At 38.0% G+C, this 14,011-nt stretch overlaps 1 protein-coding gene across 8 annotated transcripts in view; it reads left to right on the forward strand.

The window, feature by feature from the left end:
- SNX25 (sorting nexin 25) overlaps positions 1 to 14,011 on the forward strand; it is a 134,310-nt gene that overhangs the window by 35,199 nt on the left and 85,100 nt on the right. For all 8 annotated transcript variants that reach the window (XR_012381127.1, XM_073902307.1, XM_025886108.2 and 5 more), the window contains exon 3: positions 11,051 to 11,267. Coding sequence is in view for 7 of the 8 variants with exons in the window: in XM_073902307.1 (XP_073758408.1) it covers positions 11,051 to 11,267 (217 nt within the window). In the remaining variant the exon portion in view is untranslated. The remainder of the gene's footprint in view (positions 1 to 11,050; positions 11,268 to 14,011) is intronic.

Here is a 14,011-nt window from a genome sequence, read left to right on the forward strand (position 1 = left end):
TTCCCTTGTTCTAATTTCTATCATTATAGATTAGTTTTGCCTGTTCTTTTGTTTTGTTTTTTAAAGATCTTATTTATTTATTTATTGAGCCCGATGCGGGGCTCGATCCCAGGACTCTGGGACCATGACCTGAGCCAAAGGCAGATGCCCAATGACTGAGCCACCCAGGCACTCCTAGTTTTGCCTGTTCTTAAACCTTATAGAAATGGAATCATACAGGATGTAGTCTTTTATGCCTGGCTTCTTTTCTCAGCATGTTTTTAAGATTTATCAGTTGTCTGTCTCAGTTCATTCTTTGTTATTACTACTGAGTAATACTCCATTATACTCATATGGCTGTGTCACAATATATTTATCCTTTCTTTTTTGGACATTTGGGTTGTTTCTAATTTTTGAAACACACTGGATAAAGTTGCTATAAATAAGTATTTTTGTGGACATATGTTTTCATGATGTTTGTTCTTACTCTGGCATCATGTTGTTTTGATATCTGGTATTTGTTGGACAAATTCCAAGGACTAGAATTGACAGGCCTAGGGTAAGCTGTGTGTTTAACTTTATGAGAAATTGCCAAATAATATTGTAAAGTGATGATGTCTTTATTTAGACTCTCACCATGTATGACTGTTCCAACTGTTTTACATTATCACCAACATTTTCTGTTGTCATTCGTTCTATTTTAACTATTCTGATAAATGTAAAACAGAATCTTACTGGGACCTTAAATTGCATATCCGTGGCAGCTAATGATGCTGAGCATCCTTTCATGTGATTATTGACCATTTCCATATCTTCATTTGTGATGTGTCTGGTCAAGTCTTTCTTATTAAAATTTATTTAACTTAGGGGCGCCTGGGTGGCTCAGTTGGTTAAGCGACTGCCTTCGGCTCAGGTCATGATCCTGGAGTCCCGGGATCGAGTCCCAGATCGGGCTCCCTGCTCAGCAGGGAGTCTGCTTCTCCCTCTGACCTTTCCGCCTCTCATGTGTTCTCTCTCTCTCTCTCATTCTCGTTCTCTCAAATAATAAATAAAATCTTTAAAAAAAAATAAAAAAATAAAATTTATTTAACTTATAATTTCTTTGTAGGAATGTTTTTAAAGATTCTGGATTCACATCCTTTGTTAGATATAGATACAGTGAATACTTTCTCCCAGTTTGTAGATTGCCTTTTATTTTTTTAATGTCGTGTTTGAGCAGAAGTTTTTAATTTTGATGATGTCTAATTTACTAATTATTTTTTCTTTCTGTTCTCTAGATAGGATAATTTTTATTCATCTGTCTTCAAGTTCACAGACTCTTTTTCTGTCATTTTTAATCTATAGTTAAATGTATCCAGTGAATTTCTTTATTTCAAATATTGTACTTCTCCTGTCTAGAATTTTTTTTTTGTTTTTTAAAGATTTTATTTGTCAGAGAGAGCGAGCGAGAGCGCGCACAAGCAGGGGGAGCAGCAGGTAGAGGGAGAAGCAGGCTCCCTGGATCCTGGACCCTGGGATCATGACCTGAGCTGAAGGCAGATGCTTAACCAACTGAGCCACCTAGCCGTCTCCTGTCTAGAATTTGTTTGGTTCTCTGTTGAGATTTCCCCATCTGTCACTTATGACCATCTTTATCTTTAATTCCTTGAACACACACACATATATATATAGTTGCTTTAAAGTCTCTGTCTGCGAAGTCCAAAATTGAGGCCATCTTGGAGTTGATTTCTATCCATTGGTTTTTCTCTTATGTATGTGTTACTTTTTTTTTTTTTTTTTTGGTTTCTTCTCAGGTCTTATTTTTTATTGTATCCTGAACAATGTGGATGCTACTTTCTAGACATTCTAGTTTCTGTTATCTTCCTCTGAAGAGTGTTGGCTTTTGGTCTAGTATGCAGCTTAATTTTCTGACTGTTAACCTTGAGGATACTTGGTTTTACCCATATTTTTAGGACAGGTCTGCCTGGATTTTGTCTAAGGTAAATCCCTCAGTCCTGGGACACAGCTTAAGTCATCTAGTTCATGTCCCTTACACAGTTTCAGTGGAAAGTCCATGGTCACACCTCTAACCGACCGGGTAGGACTTTAGCTCCAGACGCGGTCAGAGTACCTGCTCAGCTCTTCCAATTTTCCACCTGTTGCTGTGAGCTGGTCTCCTTGCAGTCTTGCCTCCATATGTGTGTAGGACAGAGTCGGCTGTGGGTTTGAGAGCTTGTAATCCAGATTTTGTGGCTCCGTCTTCTTTGTATCGCCTGCCCTTATTTCCGTCTGCTTTGGCAGTTCCTAACTCTGTTTTCTGATATCTTATATTAAAAAAAAATACAGATGTTCAGTCTAAGTTTGAACTTCCTTGTGCCTCTAGGACCATCGAGTGCTTCAGGGGAAAGTTACATAAATGTAGTTCATACTAGCACTAGTCCCTTCTATTAAGGGTAGGTTTTCCCTTCAGTTTCTCTGACTTTGCTCTCCAGTGCCTTTATGTATTTATTTAATTTTTAAAATTTAAAATATTTTCTTTATTTATTTGACAGAGAGAGGGACAGACAGAGAGCACAAGAAGGCGGAGCAGCAGAGGGAGAGGCAGGCTTCCTGCCGAGCAGGGAGCCCGACGCGGGGCTCGATCCCAGGACCCTGGGACCATGACCTGAGCCGAAGGCAGACGCTTAATGACTGAGCCACCCAGGCACCCCTCTCTCCAGTGCCTTTAAATAGTTCTTTAATATTTTTTTTCTAGAGTTCCTAATGGTTTTCTGTAGGAAGGTTAGTCTGATATAAGCTATTCCACCATCCCTGGAATTGGAATTCTTCTCTCTTTTTCTTTTAATTGTTGTAGAATACACATAGTGTAAAATTTACCATCTTAACCATTTTTAAGTGTACTGTTCGGTAGTGTTAAGTACATTTTCATTGTTGTGTAAAGTCTTTAGAACTCTTTTCTGAAACTCTGAACCTATTAAGCCACAATACCCACTCCTCTCTTCCCCCAGATCCTGGTAATCACCATCTACTTTCTATCTCCATGAACTCGACTCTAGGTACTACATATAAATGAGGTCATATACTATTTGTCCTTTTGTGTTTGGCATATTTACTTAATATAGTGTTCTCAAGGTTAATCCGTGTTTGTAGGATATGTCAGAATTTCCTTCCTTTTTAAGGTTGAATAATATTCCATTTTATGTATATAACCACATCTAAAAAAATATTTATTTTTTTAAGTAAGCTCTCCACCCAGTGTGGGGCTTCAATTTATAACCCCTTGATCAAGAGTCACATGCTGTAGTAACTGAGCCAGCCAGGCTCCCCCTATAACCACATTTTCTTTATCCATTCATCCATTGATGGATATCTGGGTTGCTTCCATCTTTTGGTTATAGTGAATATGCTGCTATGAACATGGATATCTCTTTAATTTTTTAAGACTGTGAAGTTGCTCTGTAACTGAGATAGCATGTTTACTTACCATGGACCAATTTGTTTCAGAAGTGTCTATGGAAAAAAAAAAAAGATAAGGGTTGAGGCCTGGTTGACAAAAACCCAAACAGAACAAAACCAAAAAACCCCCAAACCACATCATCCTCAGTCTAATTTCTGTGCAATGATTTATTTTGAAAGAACAGTATTATCCAAAGCCTTTGGGTAAGAACTTTAGTTAATTACACTTTGGTGATAATTTTTTTCTTTTCCACTATATTCTTAATGTTTACAATTTCCTCTTGTTTTAAGCAAAATGATTTTCAGTGAAGTTGAATATTATATCATCTACCAAAAGAAGAGCTAAAGGCTGCTGTAAAGTTGGTTATGAGAGTAAAATATATGCATCAGGCAGTCGTTAAAAACAACAATAAACTAAAACCAAAATTGTCTTCTAAAAAATTTTAGACATTTAATTTAATGAAGAATTGGAATCTAGAAATACATGTTGAGAAAGTTAAGAGGTTTCATAAGTATTTAGAAAACCTGTAGTGATTATAATATGCATCTCTGAAGTATGTTAATTTGCATTTCTAAGCCCTGGCACCAGTATATTAATTGAAATTCTGAATGTCATTAGCTAGCTATAGTAGACTTATATTGATAAAATTGAGGGTCTCTTGGTATGCTTGCAAAATTTAATAGCAGGTACACTTGTTAAGGCTGCAGTAACTTGAGTTCAGTTGATATGAAGTGTTTATGACTATTTAAAAATTTCCCCCTAAAGTTAGTTTGAAGTAGATAACATAATTGCTCCATCTTTCCTTTATATATTTGTTTTATTCCGTTTAGGATACACATTTTTTTTAAGATTTTATTTAATTTTTGACAGAGACAGCAAGAGAGGGAACACAAGCAGGGGGAGTGGGAGAGGGAGAAGCAGGCTTCCCGAAGAGCAGGGAGCCCGATGCGGGGCTCAATCCCAGGACCCTGGGATCATGACCTGAGCCGAAGGCAGATGCTTAATGACTGAGCCACCCAGGCGCCCCTAGAATACGTATTTTAAAAACAGATTTATTCAAAGAGTTGAGTAAAATACAAGGTATGTGTGTGTGTATGCCTGTATAAATGTTCATGGGTGGGTTTTTTGTTGTTACTAAAGTATGCTTGTGTTGTAGCTCAATATAAATTAGGACTTGGTCTTAAATCTCTATAGATTGAATTACAAAGAAGAGAGAAGTAATATTTAAAAGTGCAGCTCAAAATAATACAGTTCGGCTTTCTGTGAAGCAGAAGAATTATTAAAGCTATGAGGTGTGCCTGGCTGGCTCAGTCGGTGGAACATGTGACTCTTGGTTTCAGGGTTGTGAGTTTGAGCCCCATGTTGTATGTAGAAATTACTTAAAAATAAAATCTTCAAAAAAAAATTACTAAAGCTAAAAATGCTGGAAGTTGAACGGCATACCCAGGGAAGATGACTGAAGTGTATATTATTGCTGTGCTTTGTTAGCCAATTTTAAGTGTAAAAACTGTATTTTAGGGATTCAGATATGGTATGAATGGACCATATGTTTGAGAAGTCAGAATAGCCACCTTTCTATACCAGATGCTCTCAAAAGTTTCTCCTAAAGTTACATTTCCAGGAAGACTGACAGGAGATAACTTTTGAAATCTTTATGAATATTAAATCTCAGATCTATAGCCTAATTTTTACTAGGCTACCCTGAATTACCTCACTAATGTGGATCAGAGAATATAGTTCAGTAATGAGTACCTGCTATTTGCTCAGGAAAACTTTCAATTTAAATTCTTGAATTGAAAATATAGTTCTTTGTAATGTTATCTTTTTCGAAGCATTGAGGATACTGACCTCTGCACTTTGACTTGTAAGATGTTGTCCAAGTGTCTTATAAATACCATTACTTCCGTTACTTTTTGGAGTATCCTTCACAAGTGCAATTAATATTAATGTACATATCCAGATGAACATATTTCTTTTAGTTTTGATTGGCTCTTAATACTTTTCTGAATTTTCGGGGTAATTGTGCCTATAAAATAAAGTCCAGGTTATACAAAAGGCCATAACGTGAACGATCATGATAACAGAAGATATTACAAGGTCACTATCCAAGTATAACAGAACTTTCAGTTTCTTTGGAACTTGTCTTAGATAAGGTAAACCTGATGTGGTAATCTCTTTTACTAGGCTCTCTGTGGCCATTTCCAGACGATGGTAGACTGTAAGAATTAGATGCTGACAGAGAGGGAGCAGAACCTACACTTGAAAGACCATTACTCTCCCACCTTCCACTCCCACCCCTAACCTCCGTTAGGTTCAACTCTTCTAGTTCATGACTCTACCCAGTGGTGTGAAATATATATACATTTTTTGTTGACTGAATGAACACCTCAATCAGTGACATAAACTAATAAATTACCCTAAATTTTCCCAGAAGTTGGCTTTCCTTCCACACATAGACAGTGATTACTAATTGCATTTTAAAAACTTTGCAAACTGCAGAGTGCTATCTATATGAACAATGTTATTATTATTGTTCTTATTACCATTAGGCCAGTTCCTGGTTGAATGAGCTCTCTTTCTTTGTTCAAAGGGACTCAGGTCATGGATGTTTATGACCCTTGGGGCCTCGTGTGCAGGGAAGACTATCTTGAATTGATCTGGGGAAAAGGCAGAGGTAGAAGAATGGCTCTCATGGAGCTCTCTCTCCTACTATTTCCTTAGTTTGAGTCATTCTTTGTTCTGAAAATTTATAGGTAGAGATTACCTAATATCGCGTTATCTAGACTAACATGGTAGCCTTTTAACTGGTCTCCTCACTTCCAGTTTTTTCCTACTTTGTTACCCTAAATCCTCTTTTTTACATTAATCCTACTCAAATCAAAGTTCCAAACATGTTATTCCATTCTCTGTAATCTGCAGTGATTCCTTTTTACCTGCTTATTTCATTGAGAGTAGTCTAGAAAATAGATTTGATAATAGCACTTGAATTTTTCTTGGCTGCTATTATGTGTTTAGAAGAAAGACTCTTTGCTTGGCAATGAGCCTAAGTGTTCTTCCATTTCTCATTGGGATTTGTTATATTATTTCTGCTTATCTCTTAGTAGAGACCATAAAATAATTTTATCATGAATTTCTGTGTCTCTTCAAATTGATCCGTATATTTTAATATTTTGTTCATATGTGCACTTGTATATAAATGAGTATATGTAGCTACATAATATATACTTGGAATTATGGCTCTGTTTTATACTTTTTTTTTTTTTGCCCCACATGGAGCTCAAACTCATGACCTGAGATCAAGAGTCACATGCTTTACGGACTGAGCCAGCCAATTGCCCTTGTTTCACACTTTTTATATTTGCTATATTTTTATAATACTTAGGTTAAAGGTGTACTGATAAGCTATTGATAGAGATTTGTTAGTTCCAGGTATATCTTCTATTACTGAGGGTTTTTTTTTTTTTTTGAAGATTTTATTTATTTGACAGAGAGAGAGGGTGTGCACACACAAGTAGGCAGAGCAGCAGGCAGAGGGAGAGGGAGAAGCAGGCTCCCCACTGAGCACGGAGCCCGATGCGGGGCTCGATCCCAGGACCCTGAGATCATGACCTGAGTGGAAGGCAGACGCTTAACTGACTGAGTCATCCAGGTGCCCCTGAGTTGAGATTTTTACCAATATTCATTTTTATCAATTCCTAAAAAAATGTAGTATTGGAGGAGTATTTTAGAGCTGTATTAATTAACATATGCAGTGTGTGGTTAACAAGCATAATGGGAAATTATGTAGATGAATATGCCCTTCACATAAATCCTTTAGTGTGCTAAGAAGATCTCATTTTAAAGATATTAAGTCTCTTATAATTGCTTTTAATTTCCTTCTATAATTTGAAACTAAATTTTAACGAAAGGAAAAATGCTTCTATTTCCCAAACGTTTTGGGTTATAGGTTTATTTGCTACTAGCTAAAAATTCTGTGGTATGACAACTTTGTTTAATAAAAGAGTAAGGGAGAAAGAATTGCAAATGAACAAATTAGCAGTGCTTTGTAGTCAGGGTGGCTCTTACAGAAGAAGGATATAAAAGCTTTGCAGATAAGAGTCTGTGGAGATTATATAATTCAGCCCCCCATCTCAGGAAGTAATTTTTTTCTAGGTCATCCTTGTCCATTGGATATCCAGCTTGTTTAAAAGTTTCTTATGGTAGAATAGTCACCATTTACTGTGAATCTTGAATAGCTTTAATGATTTTATTCATTATGTTGAACAGAAAAAACAATTTCTTATGACTTTCACTCATTGGTCCTATTAGTGCCTTCTAGGACAATTTTTAGCATATTTTTTTCATATAAATATTTTAAACAAGCTGGATATCCAGTGGAAAGGGCCACTATTCAGATTTCTCATGTTTTTTACTCATGTGACTTGTTCCACCTTCATGCAGGACTACAGTGTGCTGAGTAGGAAGAGTGTTTGATTGGCAGATAGGACACTTGGCTTTACCACTTATTTGACTTTGAGCAAGTTATTTCACTTCTTGGAGCCTCAATTTCTTGAGAAGATGTAACGCAATTACTGTGTAGGAACTGTGGTCTATTTTTTGTCAATGAGTGAGATTATGGGATTAGCCTATTCCTGTTTTTGCTCTAATTTCTTAAATATCCAGGTCAGAAACCATTTCTGCTTTCTCCTAAATGGAATAGTCCAATTAGGAATGAGATGTGGCTACTTTTTGTAAAATCTAGAAAACATAACCATTTGTTCAAATGAATATTTGGAAGTGATCAGAAAATAGCCAAAAGGTTTAGGAAATGATTTATTTGTTGGTTTTGCTTTTGTTTTGCCTTTTCTTTTGTGTCCAGCGGATATTTATTCTACCTTGTATACTGGAAGCCTTACATACCAGAATTAAATGCTTATTTAATGAAAAATGAAAGATTGAGGTAGTATCTCTTTTTTTTTTTCTTTTAAATGCCTGCCCCCTGGGCACCTGGGTGGCTCAGATGGTTAAGCGTCTGCCTTTGGCTCAGGTCATGATCCTAGGGTCCTGGGATCGAGCCCCGCATCGGGCTCCTGGGTCAATGGGGAGTCTGCTTCTCTCTCTCTCTTCTTCTGCCTGTCCCCCTGCTCATGCTGTCTCTCTCTCTGTATCTCTGTGTCTCAAATGAATAAATAAAATCTTAAAAAAATAAAGAAATGCCTGCCCCTTAGTCTTTGGCAAGTAATGGTTCTCAGCTATAAAGCTTAAGCTATCTTAAGTGTCTTATCCCACTACTGAGGCCAGTGGAATCACTTTGAGGATGAGCTAAACCTTTGTGTCTGTGAACAAAATTCTTGATGATTTATGTATGTTTTTGACCTATGAGATTTAAGATGCCATTTTGTGAATTATTATAAAGCTGCAATGCAGAAATTCTGGAAATGTGGAAAAGCATTGGATAATACTTTCACAGTTGATATTCTGAGAAAAAAAGCCATCACAGAATATTAAAACAAGAACGGTGCTTTCCTTGACTTGTGGGCTTTTGCACATATATGGAATCCTTACATAAGATGAACTCTGAGCTGGAGGTTCCATTTGCTATTCAGTTTTCTAAGAACTATGACCTCCCTCCTGCCACCTTCCCATCTCCCCCCATCTCAGGAAGTAATTGATGAATAAAGATGAATAAAACAAGATGAATAAAACAAGCACCCAATCCTGGCCTGCAGAATTATTTGAGAATTATGGGTCAGACATTTGTGGGCCAGGTGTGCAGTAAATCAGGATCCCAAGTTACGTTTTGTTCCACAGGATTCTTGGGAGCAAAGCAAAGCAAGAGGATAGACTATTTATCTGAGACAAAGTATGGTCATATCAAAATTAAGCTAAATCAAGTGGTATTTGAAGAAGGAAAGAGAAAACCTTGAGAAATAAGCAGTGATTAAAAAATAGTACAGGTATCCTTATGCTGAAACATGGATATGGGGCTGTGTTTTTCCTCCCTTGGGGAAATCACGACTTTAGTCCAGTAACATTTTTATTTTTCAGTCTTCATCTTCTATGTGGACTTGAGCTGCCTTGAGCAACAGAGAACTACTGTGTACAAGTGGCGATTGAGTAATGTGGCTAGTCCAAATTAAGATGTGCTGAAAGTATAAAATATATACCAGTTGGTGAAGACTTAGCATGGAAAAAGAATCTCATTAATTGGGGTGCCCAGGTGGCTCAGATGGTTAAGTGTCTGCCTTCGGCTCAGGTCATGATCCCAGGGTCGTGGGATCGAGCCCTGCATCGGGCTTCCTGCTCATCGGGAAGCCTGCTTCTCCCTCTCCCTCTGCCATTCCCTCCACTTGTGCTCTCTGGCTCGCTCTCTCTGTCAAATAAATAAATAAAATCTTAAAAAAATTTTCATTAATTGATAGTCTTGATTATGTTTTGAAATCATAATATTTTGGATATATTAGTTGAAACATATTATTAAAATTTAACCTGTTTTTTTTTTCCTTTTTTAATGTGGCTACTAGACACTTAAAGTTACATATGTGACTCTCCTATTTCTGTTGGATAGCACTGCTCTAGAGCTAAGGGTTTTTATTTCCAAGGCATAAAATTGATCCAGAATTAAGAAAAGAGATACTAGAAATTTTCCAAAGAAGGTTGTCAGCCACAGATGCTGAGCCTGGTGTGATATCTGACTTAGGGGATTCTTCCTGCATTAGTTGGGGTCTCATTAAGAGACAGAAACCACATAATACTTGAACAAGAAAGTTTAAAGAGTGATTAACTTGCCAAGGGACTTGACTACTGAGGAATAAAGAGAACTCCAAAGAATATAGGAAGAGCAGATAATGGGAGCAATCACTACTTCTGGGGCCATGGCAGAGCACTTCAAGGAGGGATACATTTGGGAGCAGGTTCCTTCTTCACCCCCAAGTTGAGATCCAGGTCTCACTGGAGAGGGCACAGGTGTGGCCCATGTAATGGTGAAGATTTGGGGAGATACCACAGGCTACGGGAAGCCACCCCCAGGGTACTAGCGGACTTCTCTGGGGAGCTGCCCTCTGAATGCCATTAGAATCTGCGGGGGGTGAGGCCATCTGATGCCCCCCCCTGCTGCTGCCCGCCGCACACTGCAGGAGCAATCAGAGAAGAGCACACAGGAACCAGGACAAGAAGAAGCCCCTTCCTCCTCCACAGTCCCCCCCGGCATCCTCTCCTGTCAAACTCTAACATGGTATGAGTTGGCAAAGAAATGTTTACATGGTCTGTCTCCAGTATCATAAAGTAGGGCAAGAAAGGGTGAATTTGGAAGCGAGAGGCAATAAATTGATGACTGGCAGACTCGATAAGTGTGTTCCCACTGTGTAAGATGCTCTGTTTTTGGATAAATTTAGATAGTTTGGCCCCAGGATAGAATATTTAAAAATTGGGCTGTCCACAAAAATTCAGGACATATGGTCACCACACCTCCAGAATTTTAGAATCTTTTTATTTTCAAATATACTAGGGAAGATTATGTCTTCTCTTGTGTTGTTATCTACTCTTTATATTTTAAACAGTGAATATTAGTAGGTCCTCAGTGTCCAGTAGAAATGCAGTCTTGGTATATGCTTCTTTCATCTAAGATTTACTCATTGCTTTGTTTATTCCTGGTAGTGTTTGACTACAGTTATAGAGATTACGTTCTGTCCTGGTATGGAAATCTCAGCAGAGATGAGGGACAGCTTTACCATCTGCTCTTGGAAGACTTTTGGGAAATTGCCAGACAGCTGCGTCACAGACTGAGCCACGTGGATGTGGTTAAAGTCGTCTGCAATGATGTTGTAAGAACTTTACTCACTCATTTCTGTGACCTGAAAGCTGCGAATGCCAGGTAACTGTTCAAACATGAACAACTTCCCCCACTTTTTTTCCACGTTAAAATATTTTTCTTATACAGAAAGTGGTCAAAATCAAGATAAAACTAGAATTTTCTGCCTCTTGCTGGCACTTGGCTTGAAATATAGATTTATTGAGGGAGAACATTTATAGTGTTCTGGTAGAGTAGATTTTTTTTATAACTCTCTAATAGAAAACCCCTTTATGGACTTCTTTAATTTTGTGAAAAACTTAAACAATGCAATGAATTTTACCGAGCCAGCACTGTCATGAACTTGTTTATAGAATCATGAGTACCTAGAAGTAGAAAATTTAAATACAGTGTCTTATACTGTGAAGTGTCCATGAGTTTACAATGTTTAGAAAGGTTTAGAATTTCTTTTTGTTGAGAGCTCTGTTGCATCACCATATCCTGAAAATTGACTTTTAAAAAAGAACTCAGTATTGGGGTTTATGGGCTGTAATTAGAAATGTTTCATTGTGAAAATTGTGAATATTTAGGTTTGTTAGCTCTTTGTACTGTTCCACCGACAAGATCTGTGCCTATGAGGTGACTGCCTTTGGAAGGAAAACTTCAAGGCCATTTCTGAGCTTGTAACAAATCCTTATGTTTAGAGGTTTGCCGGTAGGATCTTAACTGTATGCCCCACTCCTTTGTGAGTGTGAGAATGCTGAATTACGGCACTTCTGACTTGCTTATAAAAGTCATCTTACTGAAAGAAAGGAGTAGTCTTCTGCCTGTTTGAATAGGGGCTCAGTAGGAGAGGCGCTCCTTGCAGTTACCGTGGCCTATTCTCAGTGCTGTTCTTCTACCTCTACTTTCAGGGGAGAGAGTGGGTATCTGAAAAGTACAAATGAGGATGGATAAGCACTGGCAAACTTATTGGGCAGGTGGTGACTCCTGTTCTCTTCTGAGAAGCCCTGCCTAGTGAGTTTGTCAGCGGGCAGTCCCTGTTCTGCCCTGTGCTGTTGTTGCTCAGGGGGCCTACTTGCTGAATGTTCTTGTGCAGTAGCAGCTCCCTGTTCTTGGCTGTATTGCCTCTTTCCATCAATCATTCTCTCTCCCAAAGTCTGTGTCGCACAGGCTTGTGAGATCAAAATGTACAGAGCCATCATGTGCCTAATGTATTCCAGTTGCTGCCCCTAATGTTTTGCATTTTTTAAAAACTGTGACTCATAGTAAGAAAGACATTTTATATCGTGACTCAGTTTCATAAAACAATACTCTTATTACCTGTGATAACTGATGTGTTAACATCTTTTTAAAATTGGTGTTTGAGATGAACTAAATTTTATTCCTTGTGGGTCACAACCCATGATTTGAAAAAAATTGCTGTAGAGCAATGGTTCTCAGATTTTTTTTTGGTCTCAGGATCCCACTGTACTCTTAAAAGTTGTTGAAAACCTGAAAGCTCTTTTTTTCTTTAAGGTTTTGTTTTTAAGTAATCTCTATACCCAGTGTAGGGCTCAAACTCACAATCCTAAGATCAAGAGTTGCATGTTCTTCTGACTGACCCAGCCAGGCTCCCCCAAAAGCACTCTTGTTTATGTGGGTTCTATCTTGTGGGGTGCTGGAACCAGCTTGTACTGGTTTGCAAGAGCTGACTGTGCACATCCCTTCCTTACTTTGAGATCAGGAATATCACCTTGCTAGCTTGTCATTGGCCATGGTGGGAGTGTTTACACTGTGCAGTGGGCGAGTGCTACAAATCAGCTGTTTTTCCCCTTGGGGATCCAGTTGTTAAATGTATACCACCTCACCTCTTATTATATTATCGATATTTACCATGTCAGCTGTTAGAACCAAGACATTTTTAAAGGGCACGAATACAATCCACTTCCCATTAGCCAGTAGAGTGATGGTGTAAGCACACATTAGGTAGCTTCTGGAAACTCCACTCTGCTGGTGAGAACAGGAATGGAAAAGACAAGTGACATTTTGTCTTACACATAGGGGTCCCCAGGCTACTGGGGAAAACTGCTGTTGGTAGAGAAAGCAACTTCCCGGAAGGGAGTGTGTGAACTTATAAGAAAAGGGAGAGAATGACGACTCTAGGGTTATACCCCTGGTGTCTCAAGAGCTTCAGCCGCTCTTTTCAAGTGTTCAACCCCGAGGAGCTCCTGCTGGTTTGCTGTAATATCTGTTGTATAAAGGGCTCCTTGCTTCTGCCCGCCAGATACTGTCCAAGACTTGTCTGAACTCATTGGAAGCTCATTTTAAAGTATTTAAATTATGGTTCAATGAAGGACAGTATTTTAAATCTATGTTTTATTCCAGTGAGAAGACTGATGGATTTAGGTTTGGGAGAAGAGCAAGTGGTTAGAGAAATTTAGTATTTTTATAATGATCTAATTTGAACATGAGCATATATTTTTCATGGAGACATTTACCAGCTTCTGAAATTACTGCTTTTGTGACTAATATAAAGATATTATGGGTAAAACATCACAATAATAGAAACAGATAATTGATTCCATTTTAGAAACGCCTTCCCTCTGGGCTTCTAGTTTTCTTATACCAATGGTAGATTTATTTTGCTGATATCTGGGCTATGCCTAGAAGCTCTAGTTGATGATTCTTATTAAAGAAAAAAAAATCTACCGCTGTACTCTGGGATTATAGATATTTGAAAAAGTGCCAGTAGGTTACTGATGTTTTGCATATAGATGATTATGCCCTAGAAGTGAACCCTAGAGAACTAATGTCTGTTAATGCATTATCTTCTACAAATCACACAA

Source organism: Callorhinus ursinus, unplaced genomic scaffold (assembly GCF_003265705.2).
Source record: "Callorhinus ursinus isolate GAN/ISIS: 27379988/994484 unplaced genomic scaffold, GSC_fseal_2.0 scaffold17, whole genome shotgun sequence".
Taxonomy (NCBI): domain Eukaryota; kingdom Metazoa; phylum Chordata; class Mammalia; order Carnivora; family Otariidae; genus Callorhinus; species Callorhinus ursinus.